The sequence below is a fragment of the Labeo rohita genome, chromosome 9 (assembly GCF_022985175.1).
Source record: "Labeo rohita strain BAU-BD-2019 chromosome 9, IGBB_LRoh.1.0, whole genome shotgun sequence".
Classification (NCBI taxonomy): domain Eukaryota; kingdom Metazoa; phylum Chordata; class Actinopteri; order Cypriniformes; family Cyprinidae; genus Labeo; species Labeo rohita.
The window spans coordinates 7,540,969-7,554,674 of record NC_066877.1 but is presented as its reverse complement, the minus strand read 5'-3'; the positions used below and the strand labels follow the sequence as shown (position 1 = coordinate 7,554,674).

General features: G+C 37.2%; 1 protein-coding gene across 2 annotated transcripts in view; it reads right to left on the bottom strand.

Moving 5' to 3' along the window:
• fstl1b (follistatin-like 1b) overlaps nucleotides 1-10,633 on the bottom strand; it is a 59,403-nt gene extending 48,770 nt beyond the window's left edge. Inside the window, exons 1-2 of one of the 2 annotated variants that reach the window (XM_051119249.1) lie at nucleotides 10,462-10,633; nucleotides 10,273-10,329 (exon numbers count right to left, since the gene is read on the bottom strand). In XM_051119249.1, the coding sequence (XP_050975206.1) occupies nucleotides 10,273-10,329; nucleotides 10,462-10,464 (60 nt within the window). In that variant the 5' untranslated portion in view covers nucleotides 10,465-10,633. The remainder of the gene's footprint in view (nucleotides 1-10,272; nucleotides 10,330-10,461) is intronic. The other variant, XM_051119248.1, reaches the window with a different exon arrangement.
• Between the last annotated feature and the right edge of the window lie 3,073 nt (nucleotides 10,634-13,706).

Genomic DNA, 13,706 nt, shown 5'->3' with positions numbered 1-13,706 from the left:
GTACACATACATAAATTACCCGTAGCAGATCTAGACAGGTGGAGCTGGGGGAGGTAGAGGGTTTCTGGCTTGCTCAAAGGATTCACTCCTGAATTAAAATGTCATGATAATTTACTCACCCCCATGTCATCCAAGATGTTCATGTCTTTCTTTCTTCAGTTGCAAAGAAATTAAGGTTTTTGATGAAACATTCCAGGATTTTTCTCATATAGTGGACTCCAATGAAGATAAATGGGTTGAAGGGTTTAAACTGCAGTTTCAGTGCAGCTTTAAAGTGCTCTACACGATCCCAGCCGAGGAATAAGGGTCTTAACCACAAATGCTCATCTTGCACTAGCTCTGCTATGCGCAACTACGACTTTATGCGTTACATAATCACGATGGAAATGTCACGCTTGGTTAGTTGTTCATCTGTGTACTTCGGTTTAAAAAGCTAAGGTCTCATTCATTTCAAAATTGTCTGACATTGTTGTTTTACCTTTTTTGTAAAAAACGTTTGACTTTCTTTGCCCGTTTGCTTTGTAAACAGAGTCGTACTTCTGCCTACGCCATGCGTGACCTTTTCAACATGACTACGTAATGCATGAAGTCGAGCTAGTGCAAGTTTAGCATTTGTGGTGAAAAATTATATAAATTATATAAATTTGTATTTTTTTAGAAAATGACCAATCGTTTCGCTAGATAAGACCAGTGTTGCCAATTTTGCGATTTTCCCGTGGAATTGGGCTAATTTAACACTGTTGCCACAAATTGTTTTTAATGTCCACGGGTTATAGCAACCCCAATAATGTAATATTTAGCCCCTGGAATGCTAATTTTACCAGGGGTACCCCACGGAATGGGATTTTTAACAGGGGACCCCTCGAAACGAAACTTTTGGGCTAGTTTTGAGTAGCAATTGGGTGGGTTTTGTTGTAAAAACCTGGCAACCCTGGATAAGACCCTTATTTCTTGGCTGAAATTGCAATTTGGACCTTCAACCCATTGATCCCCACTGAAGTCCACTATATAGAAAAAAAATCCTGGAATGTTTTTTTCCTCAAAAACCTTAATTTCTTTTCGGCTGAAGAAAGAAAAACATGAACATCTTGGATGACATAGGGGTGAGTAAATTATCAGGAAATTTGAATTCAGGAGTGAACTAATCCTTTAAAACCACTGAACAAAACTATTTAAATATTGATTAGCAAGTTCATTGGCTGATGCAACAGAGACCACTACATATCCATTTTCTGAAATGTTCGCATCTATTGCCACTGTCTAAATAGGGCAGGATCACATAGAATCTTTTTTTATTTACTTCAAGTACTCCCTGAATTCTAAAGTAAATATATGAATAATTTAACAACACATTTGCATGTTTACAGTTCTATGATGTTGGTTAATGATCACATGACATGTAAGTAAATATATAGAGGTTGTGTCTGCAGAGATTTTTATACTGTAGGGAGATGAGAGGGTCTGTATTACTTACTACTGGAGAAAGTGTAACAGCTAACTTGAATCATGTGTTACTAAATAACCAATCACATTACAGCCTTGACGTCACTGAATTTCAGTCAGAGTTGTGCGACACTCAGTCGCCATTTACGGAAACCATAGGAATTAATGAGAAATGTCTTAAGCTGAATCCCACCTGTCGCAAAAAGTCAGTGACTTTTCTTATAAAATAGCATTTTTTTCCTGGCAAACTCTAAACATAGTTAAATCCAAAAGTATTGTTTAGTACAACATGTTAAAGATTAGCAGATAGGCTGTCGATTCATTAAATGATAAGCCGTTTCTTCTAAAACGCTATTTATTCATCGCAGTGGAGCCTCTCTTCCATTGGCATCCATTCAAAGAACACAATGTCTGTAAATTTACTTCCGTTAAAGTTACAGCATAGCAAAACTGTAAACAATTCCTTCATCTTCAGAGAAAAAAAAGAGCAAAAAAAAAATAGGACCGTTTTTTTTTTGAACAGCTGTCTATTTTTCAGTCTGATAATCTTTTTTATTTTTGTCTGTGCACACATGAAAAAGGGTTTCTTTGGCTGATCACATACTGTTTTTTAAGGAAAAGAAAACTTTTAAAACTGTAATACACCCTGTTGCACTCTGTCTGTCTAGCTGCTGTTGAACAAAAGAACACCTCTGAGAAATGTGTCAGGGTCTGGTGGACCCTAATTACACAGGGCCTTCTTGAGACTGTCGTTTAGACATCCCATTTTGCTTTCCCATTTTAAAAGCCTGTAATTTTCTGGAGAACAAGCATCACAAAAATGAGTTTATTTTGGATATAAACCAGAAAATAGTCTCTATTATGTCTACTTTTACTCTCCTTGTCCCAGTATCACATCGTGCACCAGTGTCAGAACGTGCAGAGCTAAATTTCTTGATCCCTTGTGTAATTTCCCTCATCACCTCATCCTTCCCACTGTCTGTTCCTCCTTCTCATTACAAGGCTCTTTCAAGCTCTGCCAGCAGTGATGGCTATACAAAACAAGGCCATAAAACACCAGCACAAAGCCAGTGACAAGACACTGCGCGTTCATGGAGAGACATGGGGGAGGGAATAGTCGAAGGGATGAGAGAAACAGATGGTAAACAATGCAAACTACAGAATGGTGATGAAGGTGATATGAAAAGAAAGAAAAAGAGAAGAATCAAGATAAGAGTGAAAGCTTATCAAACATGAGATAGCAGTGACAGAGATACAGGAAAGACTGAAAAGAGTGGATATTTTTCCCCCAATGCTAATATGCAGCAGATGGTTTGTAGTCAGAGTATGAAATATATTACAGCTCACAAGCAACACTGAGCAACACAACAACCATAGCAAGTTTGCATCAGCCCTGTTCTTCGAACAAAAGACTTTTGTATCTGCACTAAAGTTCAATTTTAGTATTCAGCTGTTTTTGTAAGTCTAAATTAACATATGATCAGTTCCAGACAGAATCTGCAGATTTTTCAGAGACTGAGATGAACAGCTTAAAACATCTGCTCTCATTTTAGCTCTTTTTCCCTGTGTCCTACTGGTATAACCAGGTGAGCTTGTTTATATCCTCTTTATAAAAGACTGACCAGCTGTTTGTGGACACTACACTCACACCCTGAGGGAGAAAAAATTCCTTCTCTCAGAGCCTCGTTGCAAGAGATTACTGAAAGCATTTTAGTGATGCTTATAAATACTGACTGTGCTGACAGAAAAAATGCTGTGTATCATTATATGGGGCCATGAAGACATCAAGTCCAAATCCAGCGTGTGAGGAACATCCTGTCTAGTAAAGGCTGAAAAATACGACATTTTTTAAAACTGAACAGATTTGAAAAACACTAGGCATCATTTGTTTGTCGACTGGGCTTCTTACACTAAACGACTGAGGATCAGACACTACAAGACTTTCAAGTCACTCCGAACACAAAAACATGTGCCACATAGTTAACAATTTGTGTTTAAAAAACACAGTTTGGGTTTAAAATATAAAATGTGTTTGTTATTCTTTGAACTGGATAAAATCATTATCTGAAGCAGAAAAATCAGAGCTTTTTCAGTGAAATCTGTCAAATCTGGTTGGACTTTCAGCCACTAGTGTCGACTCGTCCAGACTGTAAATTGAGGCAAAAATCTGGAAAGTCATGTAATTCAGCTTTCATCTATTTGACGGCAGCAGATGTGTCCTTTGCTGCCTATGAAAACCCCAAATGCTTTGTTTGCGTTTTGGCAGTTGGTGGAAATGGTGTCTGATAGAACTAATGAACACATACAAGTTGAATTCAAATGTTTACATACACCAAAATAATTATTTTGCCAAAATAAGTGATTATACAAAATGCATGTAATTTTTATTTAGTACTGACCTGAATAAGATACTTCACATAAAATACGTTTACATATAGTCCACAAGAGAAAATAATAGCTGACCCTGTTCAAAAGTTTACATACACTTGATTCTTAATACTGTGTTGTTCCCTGAATGATCCACAGCTGTGTTTTTTTGTTTGTTTAACGATAGTTGTTCATGAGTCCCTTGTTTGTCCTGAACAGTTAAACTGCCCACTGTTCTTCCGAAAAATTCTTCAGGTCCCACAAACTCTTTGTTTTTTCATTATTTTTGTGAATTTGAACTCTTTCCAACAATAATTGTATGATTTTTAGATCCGTCTTTTCACACTGAGGACAACTGAGAGACTCATATGCAACTATTACAGAAGGTTCAAATGCTCATTCATGCTTTAGAAGGAAAAATTATGTATTAAGAGCCGGGGGGTGAAAACTTGAATTTGAAGATCAGGGTAAGTTTAACTTATTCTGTCTTTTGGGAAACATGTAAGTATCTTCTGTAGCTTCTGAAGGGCAGTACTAAATGAAAAAAATAAGAAAAATGTACACATCTTCATTCTGTTCAAAAGTTTTCACCCCCTGGCTCTTAATGCATCGTTTTTTTCTTCTGGAGCATCAGTGAGCGTTTGAACCTTCTGTAATAGTTGCATATGAGTCTCTCAGTTGTCCTCAGTGTGAAAAGATGAATCTCAAAATCATACAGTCATTGTTGGAATAAATTTATATACAAAAATGATGAAACCACAAAGAATTTGGGACCTGTGGGATTTTTCTGAAGAACAGCGGGCTGTTCAGGACAAACAAGGGACTCATGAACAACTATCACTAAAAAACAGCTGTGGATCATTCAGGTAACAACACAGTATTAAGAACGATTTTTGAACAGGGGTCATTTTTATAAATTGAACTATTATTTTTTCTTGTGGACTGTATGTAAATGTCTTTTATGTGACATATCTTGTTCAATTCAGTACTAAATAAAAAATAACATGCATTTTGTATGACCCCTGTTATTTTGGTAAAATAATTAACATTTTGCAGATTCTACAATGTATATGTAAACTTTTGACCTCAACTGTAAACACCGTCTACTGATAAGCAAGTATCACTGTTATTAAAAATTGTTTGGTTATTGCCTAAATGGTTTAGAATTTAGAAGTTAGCCCCTGCTGATGTAAGACACCTCTTTCTCCTTCAACAGCCATTCAAAGGTAGTTGTGTATTCTGATAAAACGTTTTTTTTGGCAAGTTACATTTACACTGATTACAATGGCTCCATTGAGGTGAGAGGGAACACTCATGGACAGCTCTCACCTCCTTGGTTGTTTCTTAGCACACGTGCATGTGTTCTGGATCATTAGACATGACGCTATGGTTCTATGGAAGCCTGTCTGCAAGCAGTTTCCATATGAGGGGCTTTCATACAAAACACTAAGTCATTGACTGACTCGGCTGTGAGGCAGCTGGCTTTTCTGGCACAACTACCAAAATGCATTAGGAACAAAATGATAGCATAGTGCATTTACATTTCTCTCATTATAACACCATGAAAGACAAAGGCATTACTTCGGGAAAGATCAAAACAACAATTTCCGTATGGTCTGATTTGTAATTTACTCAAATGCACCATTATTAGTAAAAAAAAAAAGCACAGCAGACCATCATTAGAGCCTAGTTAGTCTCTTAGTAAAGACCAGTCAGCTGCAGTAGACAGGGCATTGTGACCCTGACAGTGTTCTCTTTCACTACACCTCTCTTTTTCCCTACCTCACGCTCTCTTTCTCCCTCATTTTCTTTTTCCCTCGGTAACTTCTATTTTTATCAGGGCTTAAAGCGCAGTCGATTCACCTGCTGTAAGGCAGCAGGGAAACGCAGGTAGAAAGCCACTCAAAACTCTGCAAGCACCGTTTTTGATCGTAGGATGGGATTTAGGTAACTGCATTATCCTGCCTCTGTTATTACATTTAGTCGTGCTAGAAAAACCCCAGTGCCGTGAGAAGTTTGTGGTGATGTGTTTGTTTGTGTACGTGTGTGATAAAAATTTCACATTCTGGACCGTCTTCTCCTATTTTCTTTGTACAATAATGTATACGGTAAACAACAGAGAGAGACACAAGATAAGACTGAAAGGGACAGAAAAAAGGGCTCTTAAAACGGAACTGTTGGCTATTTTTTGGATTCTTTTATTGCACAACCAGAGTTTTTCTTTAGAGTTTGATCCTTAAGCATGCCAATTTGTGCATGGGCTTTTGCGCATTAAGTTCATCTTATTATGTACTCGCATTCATGTTGTTTCAAACTTGTATGACTTTTCTTCTGTGGAAGATTAAATATCGCTTACAATGATGTCTTAAAGGTAAACTATTATGTAAAAATCACTTTTATAAGGTGTTTGAACACGCACTCATTTTTTAGAATCCAAACAAAACATAAACAGTCTCTCTGAATACGCAATTCCAAATTTCTCCCTATACGTACACATAATCATAAGGAAAAAATCCCGTCCATTTGTGATGATCTCTGCCATATTAGCATAGACAGCCCTGAGTGAGAAGCAGCAGTCTGCCATTACTGAAGATATACAATGTCAGCGCCAAAGAGGCATTACGTGTTGTGTTTTGGGATGCACCAACAGACATAAGAGTCTCCATAGACTCCCTCCATCTGAGCCACTGAGGATACTGTGTTTAGGGATCAATACCAACGCTTCGCGTGCAAACGTCAGCTCCAGACAAAGTTAGTATCAGGCGTTTGTTTTCCAAACTGCCTTTCTGAATAAGCTTCTTGGCACTCTGTAAGGCTAATGTTGCTAAAGCTACCATTGTCTCTGCCTGTTTTCACTGATGCTGCTTTCAGGTTCTACCAGAATGATCGTAAATAGGAATTTGGTAGTTAAAAACAGCATATGAAAGCAATGTAAAGTCAGTCGCTTAAATCTGTCGAGCTCATAATCGCAAGTAGGACTTAAAAGTTTGTGACAGCACGCAATGGCACCATGAGACAGCTATGTCGTTATGTTTATCACACCATGCTCCCTGCCTGTGCAATTTATAAATGCGCATTTATTATGCACAGTACAATCAGACTCAGATTTTTAAACTGATTCCGGTTCTAATATAATATAAAACTGTGCTGAGAGTTTCTGACATTTTGAGTGCATGAGATTGTCTTGTTTTGTTTTTTTGTCGGCTCTTGAGGCTCCACCTTCTTCTGAAAAGGGGGCCAGGAGCACGAACACAATAACAGCGCATTTTGGCTCATACCCTAAAAATAGCAGTTTTAACAAGCAATTTTAAATTATCCATCGGATATTTTGAGCTAAAACTTCACATACACACTGTGGGGACATGAGAGACTTACTATCTTATAAAAAGGGGCATAGTAGGTCACCTTTAATGTTTTATTCCAACATTGGAAATACGTGTCTTTATATACACTTTATATACATATATGAACTAAAAAAGCGTACCTATATGTATGAATAACTGCAGTTTCCGGTTGAAATGAACACTAGAGGCAGTAAAACTCTCACAATTTTTATTCCTTTTCACACAAAGTATAATTTACACACAAAGTTTTGATTAATAAAGTCTAATTTTCACACAATTACTTGCAAAATATTATATAATGGCTTCAAAACAATTTTAACATCCTGCGCCATTTGAAAACTGATACTTTTGAATGTTGTCGTCACATATAAAGCTTCATATACATGAGTTTTCTAATTCAGTAGGTTTGTTCGGTAGCTCATGTGATACGACCATGCGCTTGAGTAATGAAGAGCTCCGGTACGAACTCTGTGAAACTACGATTCGGGAAAACATCTCAACTCCGCATGAGGAAGTTAAAATAGCATGGCTGCGTCAACAAATGAGTTTTTATATCACTTTTGCATTTGTTAACACTATTGGTTAGGTTTAGGATTGGGTTTGGTGTAGGGGATATTTCCAACATGATAAAGCATTAACCTTTAGCGACACTCCCTGGATATTTGAATTCTGAACAGCCGCAATGCGTACCTTAAACAGCGTAATAAAAATGCAGCAATACGTGCCTGTACTAACATCATAAAACTGTGCCACGGTCACGTATTGAATGTGTGTTTTAGCACCGGTCTCTGGACATTTCACTTTGAAACTGCCACAAAACATGCAGTAAGGTACGTTATTACGGTGTTGCAGAAATGTATGTAAATGCAGGTATTTTCAATAAGCCTGGGTTGTTTTATTCTGTCCATACAATGGAAGGCAATGGTAACCAAAACTCATCTCATCAAACATCTTTTATGTTCCACAGAAGAAAGAAAGTCATGCAGGTTTGGAACAACAGGGTGAGTAAATAATGACAGTAAATGATGACAGAGCAAGTTTCTTGCTGACTACCTATCATAAAACATGCAATAAAGTGCAAAACTTAAAACCCCATGGACTTTCTCTATAGAGAACTGCTTGGCAATTATGTGCAAACCTTTCAGTTAAGACTACCACAAAAGATTGTTAAGCAATGATATTAGTATAAATCAATAGTTGTGTACTGCAACCTCATTTTTTGTTCAGTTATATCATTCACTTAGTTAACTGGATGAGTAGTAGTAGTTCATTACAATTATTGACCTGTCTTATTCTCATATACTTTTTTTTTTTGCTTTAAGTTTATGATTTGTGTTGGAGCTGGTTTGATTCTCCATTTGTCGGAAATTAATGTGGAAAATACTTCATAATGTTTCTTTGCCTCAGATTTCAACATGCACACAAATCTATACACTTCCACTTATAATGTGCATATTCTGCCAACCAACTACGAAATCATTGCAGCACAAATTGTATTTGTAGGAGTAGGAAATTCAGTGTGTTTTAATTTGGGGTGACACTCTTTAAGAGCTTGTCTATGTAAGCAGCACATCATGCCTTTAGGGAACACAAGCTCTGACAGCTCCAAAGCCCCCACTGAGTGAGATACAAGAAAGAGACAAACCACAGCACGAACTGCGTGAATAGTGGAGAGAAGAATCATGCGGGTTGCATGACACCCATTATGAGTTGCTGTTCTTTTAGCTTAAGTGTTTTCTTATCAAGCGTGTCAGCATGAAATTACTTACAGATCATTCTAGAGTGGAGACCATACAATAGTGTGCATGTTGTAATACAATAGCATGCTTTAACAATGACTACTTTTCATTAAAATTAAAAAAATAATGCTTGGTAATCTCATGTGATACATTTTAAAAACTAAAGCCACTTTGTTTTGAGCACACAGTATATTTGTGCTTGTTTGAGAAACTGCAGATGTTTTACACAGGAAGTACATTCTTGATACGTGTATCACTGACACAAGAAACAACTTTCACCAAAATGTGTTGTTTCTTAAAATACATAAAAGTAGAAGGCTTTATCTTGGATTTCAAAGGTCATTTTCACAATATAACGTAAGAATGTTTTCATTTGTAAGTGTTGAGTTCCTCTTCTTGTGTGGCTTAAAATGCTGCTCACCTGGCAGGTTGTTATTACACCAGACTGCGAAAGAACACAATTAACCCAACACTAACAAAGACAACATATGGCCCCCATCATCAGCTCAAGCTGAGCATTGAAATCAGTGTAAACTCACTGGCCAAACACCTCCTAACAGTTTGTTATCTGACTGGTTTTAACAGCTGTCTGTTTACAGCTCTTTTGAAATTCCAATGCAAAGACCACCAACCTCTCACCACACAATGAGGTAATTAACCACACAAACACAAACCAGGTGATGCAAATGTGTGTTTTGTGACAGATGCATCTTGACATCTCAGCTGTGCCTTTATAAATTGGGTACAATGATTATTAGAGTATAATTTGCAAGAAAATACTATTTTATGCTTCAAAAATTCATGTTTAATTCAATGTGCCGTCTCTTTGTAATTATTTGTGAAATTTACTAGCAATTTCTGAGTGAAAATTGTTTCACTACCAAGTTTTTTCAGTGGCAGGGGAAAATTATATAAAAAAGTATTTATTCACAACACATCAAAGCTATATACAAAATAAAATAGTAGCAGTAGTAGTAGCTAGTAGTATAGTTAGTCAATTGCACGACTAATCACGTGATGTCAACATGACGGCGCCCATGAAGTTGCGACCCGCTCCATGCACCATTTTTTTTTTTTTTTTTTTTCTCGCTAGAAGACTGATGTCTGGAGTCATCTAATGGCATTAAAACTCTTTTTCATCATTTGTAAAACTTTTCCGATTAGCAAAAAGAAGAAAATATTGAGTTCAGCTTTAAAATAATCATTATTAGCCTACCCCCTTGTTTTGTTCTAAGTTAACGGTACTTGACCGGACTCGTCTCTTCTACAGTTCATTAGGTGCAAGTTGGATTCCAGAAAGACTATAATCCGGATCCCCATAAACATTTTTAAAAAGACGAGTTCTTCTCCTTAATGAACGCATGTTTGATATAACTTACCTCGGCATGACAGCAGACAACAGCCAGGAGGAAAAACACGGGTAAACATCGAAACATCTGTAACGGGCGTAGCGGGCGGAGAGAAGAGAGAGAGACGGGAGGAAAAGACATTATAAACAGAGAAAGCGTTCAAGGCGATACGACACAAGTTGTTTAGATGCTGTAAAAGATGGTGTTCAGGTTTCTCACCATTTTTGTAAGAAAAGCCGATTGAGTGTGCTGGACGAGAAAAAGCGCGGCGTCTCGGTCCGCTGTAGATGTGGATCTGAGGATGTGATCGCAGGAAACTCGAGCAGCGCTCAGGAATCCGTTTCTTCCCCCTCCGTGACGTGACGTGGCCCGTGAAACGCCGTGGAGCAGATCCAGATAAAGAGCACACGCTCAAATTCACACACTCCTCGGTGAGTGAGTGTCCGACTCAGACTGCTAGAGGTTACAGAGTCCATATTACACCAGTCCAGGGTATATTGTGTGCAAATTAATTAAATTACAAGAAAACATTGCTTGTGTGGAAGCAATGCAATGGAATATTGTTTTAGGTCAAATGATAATTTGAAAAGTTGTAAAATAAAATTAGATTTGAAAATAAAGGCGGGCAAAGGGACACAGACTGAGACTGATAATATGTGATATACACTGTAAAAAATAAAAAACACAATTTGTTGAGTCAGCTTAAAATAATTTGTTACCCTGCTGCCTTAAAATTTTAAGTTCAGTCAACTCAAATAAGTTTAGTCAACTTGAAATGTTAAGTTGTACTAAGTAACAACTTAGATATTTGTGTTTGCTAAACTTAACAGATGGGTAAGTAACCCAGCTGCCTTAAAATTTTAAGTTGATTCAACTCAAATATTTAAGTTGTCACTTAGTATAATTTAACATTTCAAGTTGAATAAACTTTTTTTGAGTTGACTGAACTTAAAATTTTGAGGCAGCCAGGTTACAAATTATTTTAAGTTGACTCGACAAATTGTTTTTTACAGTGTATAGATGAATATAGATTCTGCATCTATTGTAAAAGAAATTGCCATTTTAGTATGAAAATGGATGGAACACATGGCAAATTATGCCAATTGTAATTCAATATGCAAATATATAATCGCTGTTGGTTACATTTTGAATGCTGACCATTATATGGGCAAGATTTTAATTTTCCTTGGACATTCTTATATATATATATAGAGAGAGAGAGAGAGAGAGAGAGAGAGAGATTGATTAAATTACACTTTAAAATACTCATAATCATACTCAGTTACTTTTATATGGATTACATGATTACATATTATTTACACAATAGCAATGATTTATTCATAGTTTATTTCACTGGTTCTTAATCCTGGTCCTGGGGGCCCCCTGCTCTGTCTCCCTAAAGCCAGACTCACACTACAGGATTTTTAGCCAGATTTTGCCCTCCCGAGAATCGGAGCAAAAATCTTGTCGAGCACCTCGATCGGTCTCGATGTTCGGCACGGATTATCTGGTAATGTGAGACATTCACAGATTGAATCTTGCACCTCCCGATCTGTTCTCACACAAATCGGGGCCGCCCCGATCATATCAAACATGTTTGATATTCAGGATTTTAAATCGGGATGATCACGACTATGATTACGTCAGTACTTTCACAACAGGCAATGTGCGACTGCAAAACAGCTGCTGTACAGTCTATTGGATAGTGGAGATGGAGGAAACTGCTTCTTATGTTTTTGTAGTAACACTGTCTGTATAATATGTTGAAAACATACCACAAGCGCCTGAAAGCTGTGGACTGAAATCATCTAAGTTTTCAACATAGTAAGTGCATAAAGCTGCTAGCATGCTAGCTAACATATGTAAACATATGTAATCTATTGCGTAAGATCACGTGAGGCGCTCCCTCCCTCATGATAATCTTAATAATATCTTGTAGTGTGTGATGCGCCACAATTTTCAAATCTTGTAGTGTGTGCATGTTTAAGATTTAAGGGAAGATAATCTGCAAAAATTCTCCTTGTGCGCTGCAACCGCATTTCATAATCGAATAGGATTTTAAAAATCCTGTAGTGTGAGCCTGGCTTTATTTAACACACGTGATTGAGATCATCAGTTCATTAGGAGAGAGAACCATGAACTGAACTAACAAGCTGATAATCTCAGTCAGGTGTGTTAAATAAGGGAGAGATGCAAAATGTGCAGAGTAGGGGGGCTCCCAGGACTGGAATTGAGAACCACTGGTTTACTGTATAGTTTATTCTCCCTAATAGAGTGTTTTCACGTTACGTCATCAATCTGGAAGTCGGCCATTGCGGTGGCATTGAGTGTAAACAATGCCATTGAACCGAATGGAACTCGCGTATACACTGTAAAAAACAATTTGTTGAGTCAACTTAAAATAATTTGTAGCCTGACTGCCTTAAAATTAGTCAACTCAAAAAAAGTTTATTCAACTTTAAATGTTAAATTATACTACGTGACAACTTAGATATTTGAGTTGAATCAACTTAAAATTTTAAGGCAGCTGGGTTACTTACCCATCTGTTAAGTTTAGCAAACACAAATATCTAAGTTGTTACTTAGTACAACTTAACATTTCAATTTGACTAAACTTATTTTAGTTGACTGAACTTAAAATTTTAAGGCAGCAGGGTAAGAAATTATTTTATGCTGACTCAACAAATTGTGTTTTTTATTTTTTACAGTGTAGGTTTGGCGAAAAAACTAAGAAACTAAAGTAATTCACTATGTCGAGATAAGAAATAGAGGGAAGAACTATCGGGTCATCCGCCCGACAATGGAGGCAGATCGTACGGATGTTTACCACGTATTACAGGGCTGGACAATATGGACTGCGCTGTGGCCCATGCAAGTACATTCACTGCACTGCATTCGTGTTCCAAAATGTCATTTGTGTGGAAATATTATGTTATTATTATACTTAGTCTGTAAAAGGCCGTTAACAGCTGAAGACGGACATAAAAAGGAGAAAATATTGTAGCAGGCAGATCAATCTCACTGTTCACGATGCACGAAATATTGGAAGACACCCATAATAATGAATTGGGGGTAGGAGTTTATAAGAATGTGTCTCTGAGGGGAACTGTCTGTTTTCAGAAAAGTTTACATGGCTTTTTCTTTTCATCTAGCATCTGTGTAAGGCATTATAAAGCAGCGTAGTGGAGCTTTGTGTACAGCAGTAACCAAGGAAACACTGCTAAGCATTGAGCCCTGTATTAACTTTAGTTTGTCAAAATAAAACGACCTTTTCTGCTTAATAAGTCCTTCTCTATATGATTTAGCAGCTCTATATGATTCCACACATTTTCTGTAGTTTAGACGGCATAAATTAGTAGAACAACGTCTTCAGTGGTACACTAACCGTGCAATCAATGCTTCTGTTTACATATGAGTATCGCCGCGATGGCCGCGCATCAGGGTAACTGACCAGACCCTCTATT